The 18,418-nt window shown below is 39.2% G+C and overlaps 1 protein-coding gene across 1 annotated transcript in view; it reads right to left on the bottom strand.

The window, feature by feature from the left end:
- Positions 1-18,418, bottom strand: part of SLC13A1 (solute carrier family 13 member 1) — an 87,859-nt gene that overhangs the window by 57,513 nt on the left and 11,928 nt on the right. Inside the window, exon 2 of the mRNA XM_067469041.1 lies at positions 1,674-1,798. Within this exon, the coding sequence (XP_067325142.1) occupies positions 1,674-1,772 (99 nt within the window). The 5' untranslated portion in view covers positions 1,773-1,798. The remainder of the gene's footprint in view (positions 1-1,673; positions 1,799-18,418) is intronic.

Raw genomic sequence — 18,418 nt, 5'->3', positions numbered from 1 at the left:
GCAGCACATTTTTAGCTAGAAGTAGAATATTATGTGCAGATCAAAAGTATCAAAATGTTTCAAATCACTTTGTCATTGTGCTTGAACAATTGCATTTTGTAGCAAAAGAATGCATATCCTCAACACATTTTTTTCAGTTCCTGTGAAATTTGTCCCAATGGAGTTCATGCCCTTTGGAAGCAAGCTCCACCAGCAATATTTATGCCAAGTAAAAGCCATACACACAAATTATTGGGAACAAATGTCATAAAGATGCATTTTGGACCAATTTTTCAAGAAGGGATTAAACAGATCGACAACAAGCAAAGAACACAAATGTTAATTGATGGCAAACTGACAAAATCATGTAAAATATGGAAAGGAATCAGAAAAGGATGCCCCTTTTCACCACTGCTATTTGTATTGGTGATAGATTATTAAATAAAGCAATAAGAGCTGAAAAGGATATTAAAGGAGTAAATATAAAAGGTCAAAATTATAAACTAAAATTATTTGCAGATGATTTGATCATATTCTTAGAAGACCCTTCACATACAGGTGGGAGCTTGAATTCTATCTTAAAGGAAGCACTTTAATTACCTCACCCTATAGGAATCCTGGAATTTGTAGCTTCAATAGGTACTTGGTATTCTCAGCCAGAGAGCTCCAATGCCTCACCAAACTACAAACAACAGAATTTCATAGGACACAGCCTATAAAAGTGGAATTATAGTGCCATAATTATGTTGGGTAAAAGAGATCCACATTTTTCTGGGGGGAAAACACTGAAGTGGACTGGGTTCTCAGAGGGCTCCTAATTGAAGATGTAATCATCTGGAACTTTTTAAGAACTCTCATCAGCTCTCAGGAATAAGGGAATGTGATTACATAATCAAAATCATGTCTGCAAACACTATTAGGCTGGTATATTGTGTGGCCTTTATGTGTGTAAGCATCATAGTTACAGAGCTACAAAGTAAATAAAGGCTCAACCTGCCTCATACTCTTATGCCTTTGATTGGGGTCTGTTCCCCTTTAACTTGGAAGCAGCGGACTAGAGTTTTCATCTTCTCTAGTGTAACAGACACTGGAAATCATTCTGGTGATTGTGGAAACAGTATTCAGCTGCTTCCCAGGTGACAGTGGAAAAGACCCTGTCAATTGCAGTGGCTGCTTCCCAATAAGGATATATCAGTGGACTTTCAAACTTCCTACACAACCCTTATACTAGGGGCTATATAGGGATCATGAATGCAAAACAGTCATAAATGCATAACTCCAGTTTATATACTCATACTGTCATATAGGATTCTGGCCATAGTGTGATTTGTGGCTGTGATCAGGTTAGAAGGCGATTTCTTTTTTAGATTTCAAATAATCTAGCTTCCAGGGGGAATCTCCTTTCCTGTAATTTGGATCCACTGTTCCGAGACCTTGGACTTATGATTAGATGGCTGGACTATTGATTTGACCCATATATCTGACTTGAAAGAATAACAAGAACAGAAAAAACCAACAGGCAGAGTCTATCAGTTTTATCAACAAAGAACACACACACCCCAATAATGTTTATTTATTTTATAGTGTATGATTTAATAGGGAGACCAATACAGCAGGAAACAAGGGAAACAGGGGATAGGGACAATTGAAATGTTTGGAATCATAATCATGTAAATCCCCAATGAGTCACTTACTTTGGTTCTGATGATGAGTGGCAATGGAAGTAGCAGAATGGGAGTAAAAAGAATGAGCAGGAATCTGCGATAGACCAAGAGTTTTCTAAGGATCTTCATTGCCCTGGGATGGTGGCTTAGTTTTTCTGTAGAAAAAGTGAGCAACATATTTTTTACATTGACCCTTAAATAGATGTGTCTGATTAATATTTCTCCAAACTATCACCTTTAGCCATTGCAACAGAGGCTCAAGTCAAACTCAGTTAAAAATAAATCTTGTCTTTTATTGTTTTAGTATCTACATTAACATGTGAGATAAGAGGCATGTTCAACAGCAATCGAAGACTCAACATTTGTTCTTCCTTTAAGATAAGCTATTTTCTGTCCTTATGGAGCTCTCTTTATTATTATGTTCCTCTAGGCTTTCTTTGCACACAAACTAAGTTCTTGAGAAATTAAGGCTTCTTCAACCTGCCCGCAACTAAGTCTGGAGCGTTTTTGTTCTGATACTTTATTCAGATTTATTTGTTCAAACTACTCTGATTTAATACTTATAGTAAAAGGAGAAATAAACTAAACCAAACCAAAAATGAAAATTAAGTGAAATGCAAATGTAAACCCTCCCGCCACCAAATGTTTTACATTAAATTTTTAAAGTTTAAGTGTGTCCTTGTAAACATTAGCTCAAGTTGAGAAATGTATAATTTAAGTGTTGTGTTGCCCTATACAACTTGATGCTGCATCAGCAGTAAACATTGTAACCAGTGGCCTTTTCACATTTTTGTTCACTTACAGTTTCACATGGAGGAAAACAAAGCTATATGCCTCTGTGGCTTTTACATCTATGCAGTTGGACCTTGGTATACATTGGGATTTAATCCCTGAATACCCCATGGATAACAAAATCCTTGAATGTATATGATGGCATGGTAAAATGGTATCACTTATAAAAATGGCAAAATCAAAGTTTGCTTTTTAAATTGTGTTGTTGTTTTAGAATATTTTCAAGCCATGGATGGTTGACACTGGACGCAGAATCTGTGGATATGGAGGACTGACTATATTTTATAGCATCCTGCTCTATACACATCCTTGAAAACCAAAGAATTGCATCCGGGTGACCTCTTGAGTGGATATTTCAAGAGGCACATTCGTTTCTTGTAAAGTTTTGAAAAAAGGATTTTGGACTTCTGGTACATAAATATACAGAATTAAAATTTAGTAATATGCATTAAAATTGTACACATTACAAAAATTGCATGTGAAATCTATCAGCCTATCATCTATCTATATCCAGTAGGCATTATTCCAACTTAACAGTAAACAAACTCAGGGAAAAAATACTACTGGGATCCTGGGAAATGCAATGTCCTCAGAATAGAAATTGTTCCAAGTGGTGCCCAGAAAATAAAGCAGCTCCCAACAACCTACTCAAGTTTGGTGTTGATAGTTATTATTTACTGTGTGTAGACTTTTAAACTGTGTCATTAGCTGCAATCATTCACTCACTTATCTAGAATTAAATGACAGTGACCTTAATGGGTCCTCTTTATGAGTAGACATGCAAATAATGGCATTGTAAATGAAAGTGAATGTGGATTATGCTTACTAAATATCATGGCTCTAGTCTATGGGTTCCTGATATGTGTAGTTCAGGAAGGGATTTCACTGCTAGAGTATTTTAATAAATTGAATCAAACTGCAAATCACATGGCAGTTAAAGTGGTATCAAATTACTCTAAACATGTAATGAAGACAGGATAGAATTTTTTGATTAAGTAAGATGAGGTAGGTGAACTGGAAGTTGTATACTATACTAAGTGAGGGTAAGTCTACATGGGCCATGTACCCTGAATTGGTGCAGAAGTTGCCACTGAACATCCTCAAGTCAAGGTGAAGCAGCAATGCCCAAAGTTGACCCTAAGTCAATTGTTGTTTTCTTAAAATTATATTATGGACAGTTTTATCCAAAGGATTTCTGTTACCCACTTGTCTAGCATTGTGTTTGTGAAGAATCATGATGTGTAGTAGCAGTAGTAATAGTTTAAAAAATGTTAGGCTTTAGCATGGAAGTTAGTAGCCAACATTTGAATTGATTGAAAATAATAAGGTCATGACTGACCAGCTATACTTTAAGAGATCCTGTGTATTTTTAGAATCAATTGATGGTTCTTTTTAAGGTGATTTTTTATTGTACACAAAAGAACATTTTATTATTGTTACATAAAAAGTGAGGGAGCACTGGGTTATTAAGAAAGTAGGAAAAGAGATAAGAAAAGATGAAACTAAAGCTGAAAACTAAAGCTAAAGACAGCTTAAAAGAGAAAAAAGGGGGGGGTGGAAAGTTCCGTTGACTTCCATCTGTGCTTTTGCCATTGTTATTTGTAGTTATAGTTGTAGTTCTAGTTAAAGTTATAGTTATAATCTTCTTGCTCTATAAAAAAACAGACAACCAAAAGGTAAAATCTGAATTAAAAAACTCATCAATTGATGGTTGTTATTATTATTATTATTATTATTATTATTATTAAACTTTATTTGTACCCCACTACCATCTCCCGAAGGACTGGATGCGGCTTACAAAGGCCAAGGCCTCAGCATAACAACAGCAAACAATAACAATACAATACAAAGCAAATTAAAAACAAAAGCGATAATAAAACATTACACCATTACGCAATAAAAACCAGGGCCGGGCCAGTGATGGGTACAGGTTAAAAAGTGTTGGGTGTGACAGGTGGTATGTTGGAATTCTGGGCAAGTGCAATGTGCAGAGAGTCTTAAACTCTAATAAAGTGCTTCTGGGACATAGTGCTGGGAGTCATCCTATTCTGGAAAGGTGCATCGGAATAGCCAGGTCTTCAAGTTCTTCCTAAAGACTGCCAATGTGGGTGCTAGTCTAATGTCTTTGGGGAGGGTGTTCCAAAGTTGGGGGGCAACCACAGAGAAGGCCCTGTCCCTCGTCCCCACCAAACGTGCCTGCGACGCGGGTGGGATCGCGAGCAGGGCCTCTCCGGATGAACGAAGGGAGCGCGTGGGTTCATAAACGGAGATGCAGTCACGCAAGTAGGCAGGTCCCAAACCGTTTAGGGCTTTGTAGGTAAGCACCTGCACCTTGAATTGGGTTCAGTAGGTAAACGACAGCCAATGGAACTCCTTAAACATGTGTTTCAGCTAGTGCGGTTTCATAGTATCATACACAGGAGGGTTGACCTCTCTTTATAAGGAGCGCCAGTTAACATCCTGGCCGCCACTCGTTGGACCAGTTGGAATTTGGTTCTATTGCTACATGAAAAAAACCAAGATCAGGAAAGTCTATTAAATTTCAAGTGACTACTGTATTTGGGTGACTTGTGTATCATACACAACCCAAGCTAAAACTGTTGTTGGCTACCTTGACAGCTATGCTGGATATAGCTGTCAAGATAGCCAACAGCAGCTTTAGTTTCAGTGAGTTGTGTATGATACTATGAAACCGCACTAGCTGAAACACATGGCTTTACCACTCAGCCATACACATCTCTGTGCCCAAGAAGCTAAAAATTAAATTTCATATGTATTTAATCACATTTTATCAGTATGTCCTCTGGTGTTCTCTCCCCCTGCCCCAAAAGAAAAGAAAACCACCCATACACACTTGACAAATAATCTCTTAAACCTTAAAATCTGTTTCATAGAAGGGGAATTTGTTTTGTTTTCCAGACAAACTGACACAGAAAGAGCAAATGCCTCATAAGGAAAATCAGGCAAAAATAAGACAAAGAAAAGAAAGTTAAGCTTAGAACAGTTTTAAATAATTTAAGAAAATATCATTGCATTCCTATGCCACATCAGTCCAATTCTGCACACAAGTGGGACAGAAGTGCCTATGCAGAGCTGGAATCTTGTAAACAAGTCTTAAGAGAGAGGCTTGAGAGAAGCTGTTCTGGAAACCATGAAAAATGCATTTTCTATGCTTGTTTCTACACTGCTGGGAAGACTATACAACTATACATGCACATTCAGCATTTTTAAGTGAAAACCCTTTATCAGCTAAATTCTTAAACACTGACCAAATCCCTAACCTAATGGATATTAAGGTCCTTAGTTATTCCATAATAATTTGTTCTAGAGTTTCAGGCACAGACTGAGAAAGTCCACAGGTATCAGTAACTTCTGTAGTGAGACCTATAATTAACTTTTCTAACCTGAGCTGTTTTCTGTGCAGAGAGTGTGAAACGTGCCAATCATGCCTGGCAGAGTTTATTTCTAAAAATGCTCACTTGGAAAGCAGACATAATTCTAAAGGGTAACTATGTAATCAGTTCTTGTTTGTAAAGTATGAGAATATTTTTTCCCCATTTGTATCTTCTTGAAATGATTGCAATGTTGTTGATTCATCTGCAAAGCTTGGAAAAGTTACTTTGGGGTGCCAGAGCCCCCAGAATCCACCAGCCAGCAGAGCAACTGGCCATCTTGATAGGATCGAAGATGCCCTTAAACCTTTCTGCTCATAACCCCTTTTGGCCTAAGAAATTTTTACTTGACCAGAGGTATATAAAATAGGTATAAAAATCAAACATTTATTGATAATAAATCACCATTTGCAAAAATTGCTAAACAAGTGATTTTCCTTTTTATGGAGTATAGCTGAAGCATTTTCTGTAAACACTTCATGTTATTATTAACAGATTTGTGTAAATTTTACTGTTGCCAATTTTGAGACCCCAGCATTAAGCTAAAGGGGCCCCATTTGGGGTTAGAACCCACAGTTTAAGAAGTACTGCTTTATATAGAGCAGTCTTTTTTCTGAAGTGGCAACCTCATCAAACAGGGCAAATTTGCTCATTGTATATCGCTTGCTCTCCCCTTTCACCATGGAGGTCATTACACAATGCACATCTACTTCCAGTCAGGCTCCATGGTAAAAGGGGAGAGCAAGAGACATATGCCACCACAGCAGGAACATGGGAGGCTTTCTGTGTTGCCTTTGCTACAATGAGAGGTCATCAAATGGCATATGCTTCCCCCCATGGAATGGGACCAGCGGTCAGTTGGGTGATGCAGGGCATGGGGCTATGACATCCCCCCCCCACCAGGACCCCACAGATTTGCCATGATACATGACAAATTCCTCAATGTGATAAAGTCTTGGGGGGGGGGCATCACATGCCAAAAAATGGCAGTGCTGATCCAGAGTGGGGTACTCTAGGTAAGTTCTGTTAGAGTCTGCACAGCTAGCTGCTAAGCTGGCTTGGCTGGTGGGTTTCCATACTGTATGACAGTGAATTGGGCTGGTAGCTGGATGGCATTCACACAGCCGAATGATACTGGAGCTGATTTGGCACCACCAGATTTCATCATTACCTTCCTTCTGTCATTTTGGGCTTAGCAGTGACCATCAAGCACAAAACTGGTGGTGATGGTAGTTCATTGGATGTAGTGATGCTAGCTGGAGCAATGAAGCAATGAGAAACAGTTGGGAAAAGGAGGATTTGCTCCTTGCTTTCCCTGCTCCCTTCTGTGATTGCTTCATTGTTCCATTTAGCATTGCTACTTGCAACAAAGAATGCCCATGGCCAGTTTCATCCCGGATGAACATTACGAAGCCTAGGGTAAAAAGGAGAAGCTAAGTGCCATCTCCTGTCCCTGGGCTGCCCAAGTGTGAACAGCAGTGGTCACTTCTGAATATGAGGCGGCTGAAATGTTCACACTACCACAAAGTAGCTCACAACTTTTTAAAATGCAAGCCAAGGTCTCAATGAGGTGAATTGGCCCTGTGCATCATATGGATACCACAGAGTCCATTCTCCTCTGCACTGATTTATTTGGGCTTTCAGGAGAAATCTATGTCCTGCCATCTCATAAGCATTTAGTAAAGGTAAAGGTTTTCCCCTGACATTAAGTCCAGTTGTATCCGACTCTGGGGGTTGGTGCTAATCTCCATTTCTAAGCCGAAGAGCCAGCATTGGCCATAGACCTAAGGTCATGTGGCCGGCATGACTGCATGGAGCACCGTTACCTTCTTACTGGAGCGGTACCTATTCATCTACTCATGTTTGCATGTTTTCAAACTGCTAGGTTGGCAGACACTGAGGTTGATAGCGGAAGCTCACGCCGCTCCCTGGATTCGAACCTGTGTCCTTTCGATCAGCAAGTTCATCAGCTCAGTGCTTTAACCCACTGCGCCACTGGGGGTTCCCATGAGCATTTAGCAACACCCTTACTGCTATAGCTCCCCCATACTTCTCCCTTGTTACTACTATGCCTGCTGCAATTGTACTCCTGACATTGGCACAGCTACTTATGCCAGCATACAGGCATGTAGCCGGGGGGGGGGGGGCTTGAGGGGCTTCACCCCCCCCGAAATTCTCATGGTGGTTCGCGAAAAGACCTTACTGGTACATTATTTAAACTGTTATGTTTATTCATATCATGATCTGATCACCATACTCAATATATCCCATGTGCATGGGGGTATTGGGGTAATGATACAAAAGGTTTGCTAGGGTACACCCTCTTTCACTCAGATTCAGCCCCCCCTGAAACTCAGGCCCCCCCTCCAGAACCCCCCCCCTGAAAAAAACTCAGCCCCCCCCCCCCCCCCCGAATCGAAATCCTGGCTACGGGCCTGCCAGCATAGTTATTCTGATCAATAGAACCTTGATTTTCTATTTTGGTTCAGGCCTCTCCTCTGAAAGTGCAGGAGGAGTTTCAGGAAGTGGAGAGAAGGGGACACACCTTAGAAATTCCATGTGCAAAAGCTGTGCCTGACCTCATATTACATGCACATTTACCAACAGCCTTTAAACCAGAACTGGCAAATCCTGAAGAACTGAAAGTTGTTTCCAAATGCCACCCTACTGAGATAGCTTGCTTCAGCTTGCCAGTCTGTGTTCCTTGTGTGAGCAATTCTCCTCACTGTGATCATAGATTGCAGAATCAGCTTTATTGAAGTCATCAAACTTTGACTCAGCCTGCCAGCAAACCCAGATTTTAATTACACTGCTGCCATGTACCCTCATTGACCCAGGTGCCTGTTGCTCTTTGCCAGCCATAGCAGCTGCCATAATTCTCTTGTTTACTGCTGAACGTCCCATGCTCTTCATCTTTGAGAAGAAAATGTACTCTGCTGAGGGACTATAAATCAGTGGGTTTTAAAAAAAGAAGTAATTAATTTGATTAATTGACCATTTAATCCAGTACAACCATTTGCTTGCAATGCAATAGTTTCCCTTTTTCCCAGTGACTATAAAATTAATACAAATTTGTTGTGTAACCTGGTTGGCATCAAATGATCAAGGACAAAAATCAACATTTCACAATACGTCTGTAACTATCCTTTTACTTATCCCAAATTCTTAATGGGCTTGTGTGAGATATATATGTGTGTGTGTGTGTGTGTGTGTGTGTGTGTGTGTATATATATATATATAGAGAGAGAGAGAGAGAGAGTTGAAGTTTATGTCTACACATATGAACAATATACAAAAGTCCAAGAATTGTATCAAAAGCCAGACCCAAAGAACCATTTTGTGGCAGAACTATTTATTTGTACTTTTATTGCATTTTACCCCATATTTAGATATATAAATATTTTTTTAAAGGCACTCGAGGCATTACAAAAACATAAAGCAATACAGATAATTCAAAAGATCACCAAAATAATTTAAATTTAAATCTACTAATTATAAAGCATCAAAACAGTTTTGAAGGCCAATTAGAAAAGATGGGTCTTCATAGCCTGAAAATGAGACTGGCTTGGGCTTATTATTTCTCTCAGTTCAGCTCCCAAGCTCACTGTACTTCCCACGTCCCCATCACCACCCATATTGTTCATAAAACAGAAAATTGTGCCCCTAGTATCTTTCTTGAGGAGTAGGTCTTCATTTTAAAGCTCCCTGAATAACATTTTAAAGCTCCCCGAATGTTGTGTATTTAGAACCTCCATTGGCATATTTCATAAACATAATAGTTCAAAAGGCCACTTTCAGATTTGAACAAATTGGAGATTGTTATAGAAGGGTTGCAGGGGATTATGGGATATGGGGTAGCACCTTGACTTTCTGGAACTGATGTGATACTTATAGTCATGTCTCACAGTCTGATTTTCCTACCAATAGTTGTAATTAATCTTCTTTCCAAAATTCTCTCAGCTGTGAATTAGAACATTAGGCACTCTCGAGATGTTATCTGAATATTCAGACATGTGCCAGATAGTCACTGAATATTTCATACCAACAGCACAGGTGATGATCATCCGTTCATTATTTTATTTGAATATATGTATAACAATACCTAATATAAGCTTCTAAATCATTCTTCTCTTTGTATAATTAGAATAGTGTGGGAAATGTTTGCTAACTTCAATCTCTCTGTTGCCTTACCAAAAGACACATGTTGGAGGGCAAATATTTGCAGTAGCTAGTCTTCTAAGCCACCATAGCTTCTCTGCAAAATTTGAAACTCTGCTTTTGAGCCTACAAGCCATATTATTTAGTTTGGAAAGCATGAGACATGTTTTCTCAGTGGTAGCCCCTCAAATGTGCAACCAATCAACATTTGCTTGCCCTCTAGGCATTTAAGAAGACCTTGAAAAGGGATACCTCTTAAAACAATTGATCATGTGAGCTATGCCATTTTCCTCTATTAGGATCTTATCACATTGAGGTACTAAAGCCGGGTGACAACAGGGGAATCTGTGGAGAAAACTGTTGCTTCATTCCCCACATCACCCCTTTCCCCATCACATGGCTTCCTCCTGCACTATTCCTGGCTTACTCTATAAGAACACGGGCAGTCACCCATGTTCTGAATTCTTCCTCCCAGCACACTTTTAACACAGAGCCAGCATGCAGCCCTGCTGGAATTAACCATATGTCATGTGATGGGCTTTGACAGACTCTGTGCCAGCTCCATGTTGAAAGCATCCTACAATGGGGCAAAAGCCCCATGTGATGAAGTTCTTAGTGGTGACTTGGGCTAACTCACATTTTCTTTCTGATGTTGTTTCAATTCATATATGTAGCTTAATGAAAGCTTGACCATAAATGGCCTACTATATTTACTCAAGTCTAAGGCTCACTTTTTTGGCTAAATTACATTGCCGTAATTGAGGTGCACATTAAATTCTGTGGCAAATTAAAATCATGCAGATAAACCCACCTTTGTGAAAAGACCCAGAGGAACCCAAAATCCCAGAGGGCCACAAAGAAGCCCTTCCCAGCAGCACCTCAGTCTTGAAGGCCACATGAGTGAGGCAGGTTGGGAATCATTCAAGGCTGACAAGTTTGCCAGTCTCACTGTGACAGAGGGATTTGATTTCTCAAATTGCCTCATTCATGCTGTCTGCCTCCTTGAAATACTATGCCTGTGCTGTTGGTTGCATTCCATTTGAAGGCAAATCATTGTTTACAATGCCCACCTTCAAAATTAAGGTGTGTATTACACTTCATGGCACATAATACTTGAGTAAATTCAATAATTAATGTTGCAAAAGTTGGTTGAGATGATATGATTTCTCTCCTCTTAATTCCAGCATTCTATTCGCACAGCAGCCAACCAGATGGGAAGACCCACTTGGCAGGATTATTAGAGCAATATCAACTTTCTTCAATAACTCTTACTCAGGATAAAGCTAAGCCATGTTGGCTGTGTTGTAGTTCAGCCAGCTGATGATGATGAGGGGTTTGGGGGAGCAGGATGGTTCTCCTGGTGCCCAGATAGAGGGAATGTTGGAGCAGGATGATTCTCCGGTTGGGAGAACAGAAGGAGTTTTAGAGCAAGATGTTGTTCCTCTGTATGAAAATGAAACTGCTTCGGAAACTGACAGGCAGGGAAGGGAGGATAACATAGCTCATCTGAAGAAGCAGCCCTAGATAGAGAAAGAAGGCTACTCCTGCATGGGAAGATATCTAGGTGCAAGCAAAGCCTTGGGAAAGAGAGGCAGAAACAAATCGCTCAAGGTCAACGGCCCTTAATTTAGGGAGAGGGCTGCTAGGATTTTTAGATCAAGCAATGTCGCCAATGGAGTGAGATACTCCTGCTTTGTTCCTGGTCATGTTCTAGCTTAAGGCCCAAGTTTCCTAGCCAAGTTTTGCCATCTGTGTTGAAGATTTACCTATGGATTCAAACTCTTGTTTTGTTTCTTGTTTTCTGGATTAATATTCAAGTTTTAACCCTTGTTTTTGAAGATTTATCTTTTGCCTTTTGGGACTTACTTCCTATATATACATTTGGATTTTTATTCTACTATTTGCTTAAGGGGCCTTTGGCCCTTCCTTTTGTGTGTTTTATCAACAAACTGTTTATTACCACATCTGGTTTCCTGGTAAGTGCTTTGAGCAAGGGGAACTCCTGCTGAGGTGCAACAAGTCATTTTCCCAAGCTCTGATTCATAGGCCCATTTCCATTAATACCCCACTCAGTATTAGCCCTTTATACCCAGTAACCATTGAAAATTCTATTCTTCTCATGGTTAGTTCCAACTAAGCTGACTCATCGATTCAATTATTGACTGTGAATCAACATGTAAGTAAATCCCACTGGGACTAACACTAGAATTTAGGCTTGTATTCTACTGTTCTGAGAGAAGAACATTTGTCCTAATCTGTATCATTTTGTACTTGCAGTCAGGTGAACAAAATATTTGAAAATAAAGAGATCATTGACTTCAACATAATTTTAAAAAATCATGAGCCTTATTCTCTGGGTGCCAAAAGTTACCTAACAGATAATGAAAATATCTTTACTACAGCACTAAACAATGCTCCTGCCCCATGAGATTTTAGGTTTGCTTCTAAAGTTAGATTCCTATTAGACTGGTGATATGAAAAATCTAATGGGCTGTCTGTTACAATTTAAGCTATTGTGCAAACAAGTAGGCAGTGAAAGGAGGAAATCTTGCTTATACAAATCAGCGACTGTGCTTTTGTTCATGCTGCACCCTTCTTCCCTGTAGAGCTGTTTTACTTGCTGTCACAATGAATGAACTCAGCACTATATTGTATAACAGGTCTCTCTGCATAATTTTGATATAGTACTATTTGGAGTGTCAACATGGGAAGGAAAACAAATGGATTCCTTTCTTTACTGTGCCTAAATCCTTGAAACCTAGGGAGGATTCTTTATTATTAGATGATCTGTGATCATGGGAACTACAACAAGTGAAGTGTTATCCAAACAGAACTATGTTAGCATAAACCGTGTAAATACACTGCATATGAACCATACAAAGAAATAACAAGTCTGAATGCTACTTGGTTATCTCGTAGTCCTTGAGAAAGTAAACTGTCTTCAAAATACAGTCCAAATTAAGTCCAAATAGTTCAAAATGCTGTCCAGTTCAAAATAATATCCAAATTATAATGTGACAAGGAATCCTGGGTTGAGGTTGGCTTGTTTCGGGGGACTTCCCCTTCTTCAGGATTTTGTCTTTATACAAGTGGGTGGTTCACCATATATTTGTTATTAATGAGATGACACTGGCCTCATTAATAACAAATGTATGGCGAACCACCCACTTGTATAAAGAAGACAAAATCCTGAAGAAGGGTAAGTCCCCCGAAACAAGCCAACCTCAACCCGGGATTCCTTGTCACATTATAATTTGGATATTATTATTATTATTTTGAACTGGGCAGCATTTTGAACTATTTGGACTTAATTTGGACTGTATTTTGAAGACAGTTTACTTTCTCAAGGACTACGAGATAACCAAGTAGCATTCAGACTTGTTATTTCTTTGTATGGTTCATATGCAGTGTATTTACACGGTTTATGCTAACATAGTTCTGTTTGGATAACACTTCACTTGTCGTTGTTATAGATATCTGTGTTTTTTGATATCATGGGAACTACAACCAAGGAATCAAAAGGGGGAACTGTGCAAAAGGTTGCAAATGAAGATTTCATAGATGGGTTCTGACATGTGTATCATACTGCAGCCATGTTGCACCCTAGGACCAAAGTTAAATGATGCCTGTGCAAGCAAATGTTCAGACAAGATCATAGTCTCAGTCTCCATGTGCCTGATCTTTGTGTATTCACTCAAATATATAATCTCATACTACACCTCATGTGATTCAATCACAAATAGAGTGAGATAATTGCCTTAGGCAGTTCATACCAGGGAAGGGGCAGAAGCGACAATTAGTGACCTCATCACAAAGGCTGCTGGAAGCGGCACATATCGTGGTGATTCTGACGGTGCACGTTGGAGTGTGTGGGGAAACCATTGCCCTGCACCGCGCATATTCCCAAGTCACTCAAGTCACCATCCCATGGGGGAAATATAGACTGTCTGACTTGCCCCCATAGTTCCTGGCAGAATATGGGAAACCTCCCATATTGATGCGGTGGCAGCATACTCCACTTCACCTTCCCATTAAGCACAGAGCCCCGCTGGAAGTACCTGTGAATCACATAATAGGAGCCAGCAGGCTTCATGCTTAAAAGGAAGGCAAAGTGGAGCATGCCACCCATTGTACTCCCATTTTGATGAGGTTGCTACTGACTTCCTACCTGTTGTCTTCTGCTGGAGGAAGGACTATACCACACAGTCTCTCAGAAGTCTCCTAAACTAGTCTCTTGCCTCTGTTGTGATTTGAAGTTGGGTTTCTTTCAGTGCTGAGGTTCCAACTGCAAGGCCCAGCAGTTTCAGTAAATGAAATAAGGATGGTGACATCCTATCCTTCACTTTGAGCAGTAAAATTTACATATGCAATTATGCAGAAATAATCAGGATCCCTGAGTTTTGCATCACATAGTTTTTGCAATCATTGTTCACCCATGAACTCTGGCAGTGAAACTGGCAATCTCAGCATGGGTAATGCATCAGGAATGGGATGCAAATATATAGAATTCTATGTGACTCTCTTCCTAGAACAAGCATGGAATACAAATTTCTGGGCAACGTCCTGCCCATTCTTCCCCCGCCCCCACTTCTACATATGGTCTGTGCTGCTGCTGGTATTATTGCTGCTTTCTGCTGGTTTTATTGTTTTATTACCACAGTTTTTCTTTGTTTGTTTGCATTTCTCATTTCTAATGTGCCTATGCATTATTCAAAGTGATGTGGTTATCAGGCAGTCTAAAAGTAATAAGTAAACATACAAATACCAATTCACTGTTAACAACAAGTATCTGCATTCAGGAGGACTGAAACTTATTTGGAATTTTATTGACCTCTCTAATTATGTTGTGCCCCCCCCCCCTAGAAACCACACCTACTTTAAAAGTCTTGTCATATTGTGTGACAGGTCTTGACTTCCAGTAGTTCTACTTTGAGCATATTCAAATTGCCCCAGTTTAGCAGATCACAGCCAAATCTCTTTATCAACCATATGTCTTTTGCTAATTATTATGTATTATACAATCTCTGCCCCGCCTCTCTCAAATACATGTCTAACTAAAATAAAAAGTACACCGGTTATAAGAAATACCAGATATAAAACTATAGCAAATCAACACACCAGAATTTGTAAAACAAACAAACAAACAAACAGCTTAACAATAACTAAGATGCAAGACACTATCACAGACTTTATTTTGGAAGCGGTCCCAAATTTGAGAGCAGAAAAAAATAATCTGATCTTCACAATACCTACAGGCTCAATGCTACCAGTATAGAGGGCTAAGTTATTTATGTTTATTTATTTATTATATTTCCATTTTGCCTTGCTTTTTTATCATCTCAAGGCAGAGTAGAGCAAACAATACTACTGTGCAACAATTTAAAGCAATTTAAAATAATGCAACAAAAGCAATCAGTGATCAAATTTATGATAATTAGTCAACTTTGTCACAGATTAGTCAGATGGGACATTAATTGATTTACCGAATAAAATCAAACCTACAATGTAAAAGATGCCCACCCCAACCAAAGCTGTGACCATTTGACCCAAAACATATGGGCAAACAGCACAATTTTACTTGGTGCTGGAATGAGGTCAGTGTTGTTGCCAATAAGGCCTCCAAGGTATACGCCTATGAAGGTCTCCTCTGTCTCTATGCAATATAATATAGTGTTCCCAGGAACAGAAGAGAGAACAACCCTTTCAGCAGATCTTCATATCTGGGCTGATTGAGAGAGGGAGAGGTGTTAACTTGGAAATTTATGTCCCAAGGTGTTTGATGCATTGAAAGTTATCACTAGCAACTTACAGAAGGGAAGAAAAGGAGGAACAACTACCAGGAGCAACAGAGTCAAGATCCCACTATGAGTTCAGGAAAAGGTGCAATTGCTCTGGATGCGAAGCACAAGCTATATTTATTATTTATTGCTTAGTAAAATATTTATATCTCACGCCATTTTATAAGAACTCAGGGCAATGCATAAGTATGTGAAAGAATAAAAATAATTTTGAATGACCTGTAGTGTAACTGATTTGAGCCTTGGATTATAGCTCTGGGGACCATGGCTCAAATCAGTTATTTGAGGGAGTCCATCTCCACAAAAGCTTATATGCTGGTAGTGGGCACTGCCAAAACAAGGAATGGTGCCTGAACCAAAACTAGGTTGGGTCACTGATTTATTTGTTATCCCATTTTTTTCAACTGTTTTCAAGTTGTCCCATTTCTCTCTCCTTCTTTCACATTTCCTTTTTGTCTTCATCTTACTTCCATTGCTGCAAACCGAGTTCCAAATGAAAACGTAGTTTGCACATAGCAGGGGTAGAGGAGAGGTAGAATCTTGCACTTCTACCTGCAATCTCTGATAGCTTGTCTATTTTTATTAATAGTTTTTGCCATCTTGATCACAATCTGTTGTTGATTGGAAACACATGTCTCAACTTTTATCTGCAAACTGTATGCCAAGTATACGGCTTGATCTCAAGTGGACATGATGCCAGTGGAGAAGAAAAAACACTTCTAGAACTGGTTTGTTGATAGGAATCAAAACAGTTGCCCACAGTTCTGCCCTAATCTTGGAGTGTGGCTTGAAAATCTACATTTCAGATTTTACCACCGTTTCTCAATGCATCTGGGTGAAAATACAATTTTTACATATATAAGTAAGGTCCTGATCTAACTTTCATCTGACATGTTTATTGTTTCGATGCTGGAATTTTAATTAGTTTAATAATTATTCTTAAAGAGATAATTCAGCCATGCAAATTCCAAGCCTCCCACTATTCGTAAATGATCCGCCTTAATTAAGCTTTGCCTTCCTCAGAAGTATGAGAACAGGGCCAGGATTTCTTCTTCTTGCAAGCAGTCATGGAAACTAGAAGCTTATAGTTGTCTTCAAAAAGGATAAAGAGCTCTGCTTTAATTTGTGTATACAATATATCTATATTGATTGAAATGTTCAACACATGCTATGAAAATGGAGGAATATTGTGGATGTTTTGGTGTTAGGTATGAAAGGGAGTTTGTTTGGATGGGAAATGTGGATCCTATGGTATGGATGTTCTCTCCCAGCCTCAGAGCAAATGGAGAAATCTCAAGGCAAGCATGCTGCCTTGAAAAGAGCTTATTTTTTACCACTCCCCCCCCCCCAAAAAAAAAAGAAAAGAAAAGAAAGAAAGATGCAGGTTGCTTCAGACTCTGCAGGACCTCCTTATGCCCTGGCTCTCTTTGCTACCTGTGGAGTAGTCAGTGAATAGAAATACTGAGCTGACTTGGTATTTGTTCTTTCAGGAATCATTTAATATGATGTTAGAGGGCTACTGCTTGGTGGATTTTCTTTAACAGTTTTGTTCTAAACTTCCTCAATGTCTTTCTTCTTCAGCTTTTTAAAAGGCAATTGATATCTCTCCTTTTAAATTATTTTATTTTTTTTCTCTTTCTTTCCCACCATCTTTCTACCCACCCTCACAAATCTGGTGTAGACATATTTTTCTTATCTTTTTTTCCTACCCAATTCCTGGATAAATAGCTTTTCCTTTCTTTCCTTCTTTCTCTCCTCTTCCATCTTCCATTCACAGCATCAGACTAAGCACTATCTTTACCTTCCTTCTGTCTCCTCTCTTTCTCCATCTTTTCCTGTCCTCCCATTTAACTTTGCCCTCCTTCCACAGCTCCACTTTTCCTTTCTCGTTCCTTATCTCTTTCCCCTTCCTCAAGCCTGCTGGCTACACTTATCTTTCATCATCATCATCTTCTTCTCCCACCATCTCCTTATCCTCTTTCGTCTTCAACTTTTTTTTATCTGCTCCCCCCTCTTTTTACCTCTCCAATTTGTTCTCATTTATCTACCTCCTTCCTTAAAATCTTAACAGGAATACAACTGGGATATGTTACATTTTCCGCATTTTGAAGTTGGAAGTCTTATTAAACCCCACAGAACTTGCTTCTGAGAAGTTATACCCTGTTGGTCTATTCCTATCAACAAGGACAAAAAATAAGATAAGAATTCAAGGAATCCAAGAGACAACAGGACAAAGCTGTGTCCTGAAAAATAAATACAATTTCCAACCGAAACCTGTGTAATCTACTCACAGCTAGTGGCTATTTGTGCTGGAAAATAGCCACTCTCAAGATAAATATCACAGCAATTAAAGTGGACTGTTTTTAGGAGTGATAACAGCAGGCCTTTTAAAATGTTAATTTCAAATGTATGCATGACTTCCTGTTTTGTGGCTTCACACAAGAGGCAACCTCACAATCTTTGAAACTTTTTATTGTACTGTAATGACATGAGGAAGCATAACATTTCCATAATTCTAAAATTTTCATTTGCTACTTTTGTCCATTTATACTATTATGATCTTGCATAAAGGTTGACCTGTTTGGCCTGTCTGGCAGTAGATTTGTGGCACATGATTGAATACTATATTTGTGTG

This window comes from Anolis sagrei, chromosome 5, assembly GCF_037176765.1.
Source record: "Anolis sagrei isolate rAnoSag1 chromosome 5, rAnoSag1.mat, whole genome shotgun sequence".
Taxonomy (NCBI): Eukaryota; Metazoa; Chordata; class Lepidosauria; order Squamata; family Dactyloidae; genus Anolis; species Anolis sagrei.
This window is presented reverse-complemented; position numbering and strand designations above follow the sequence as displayed.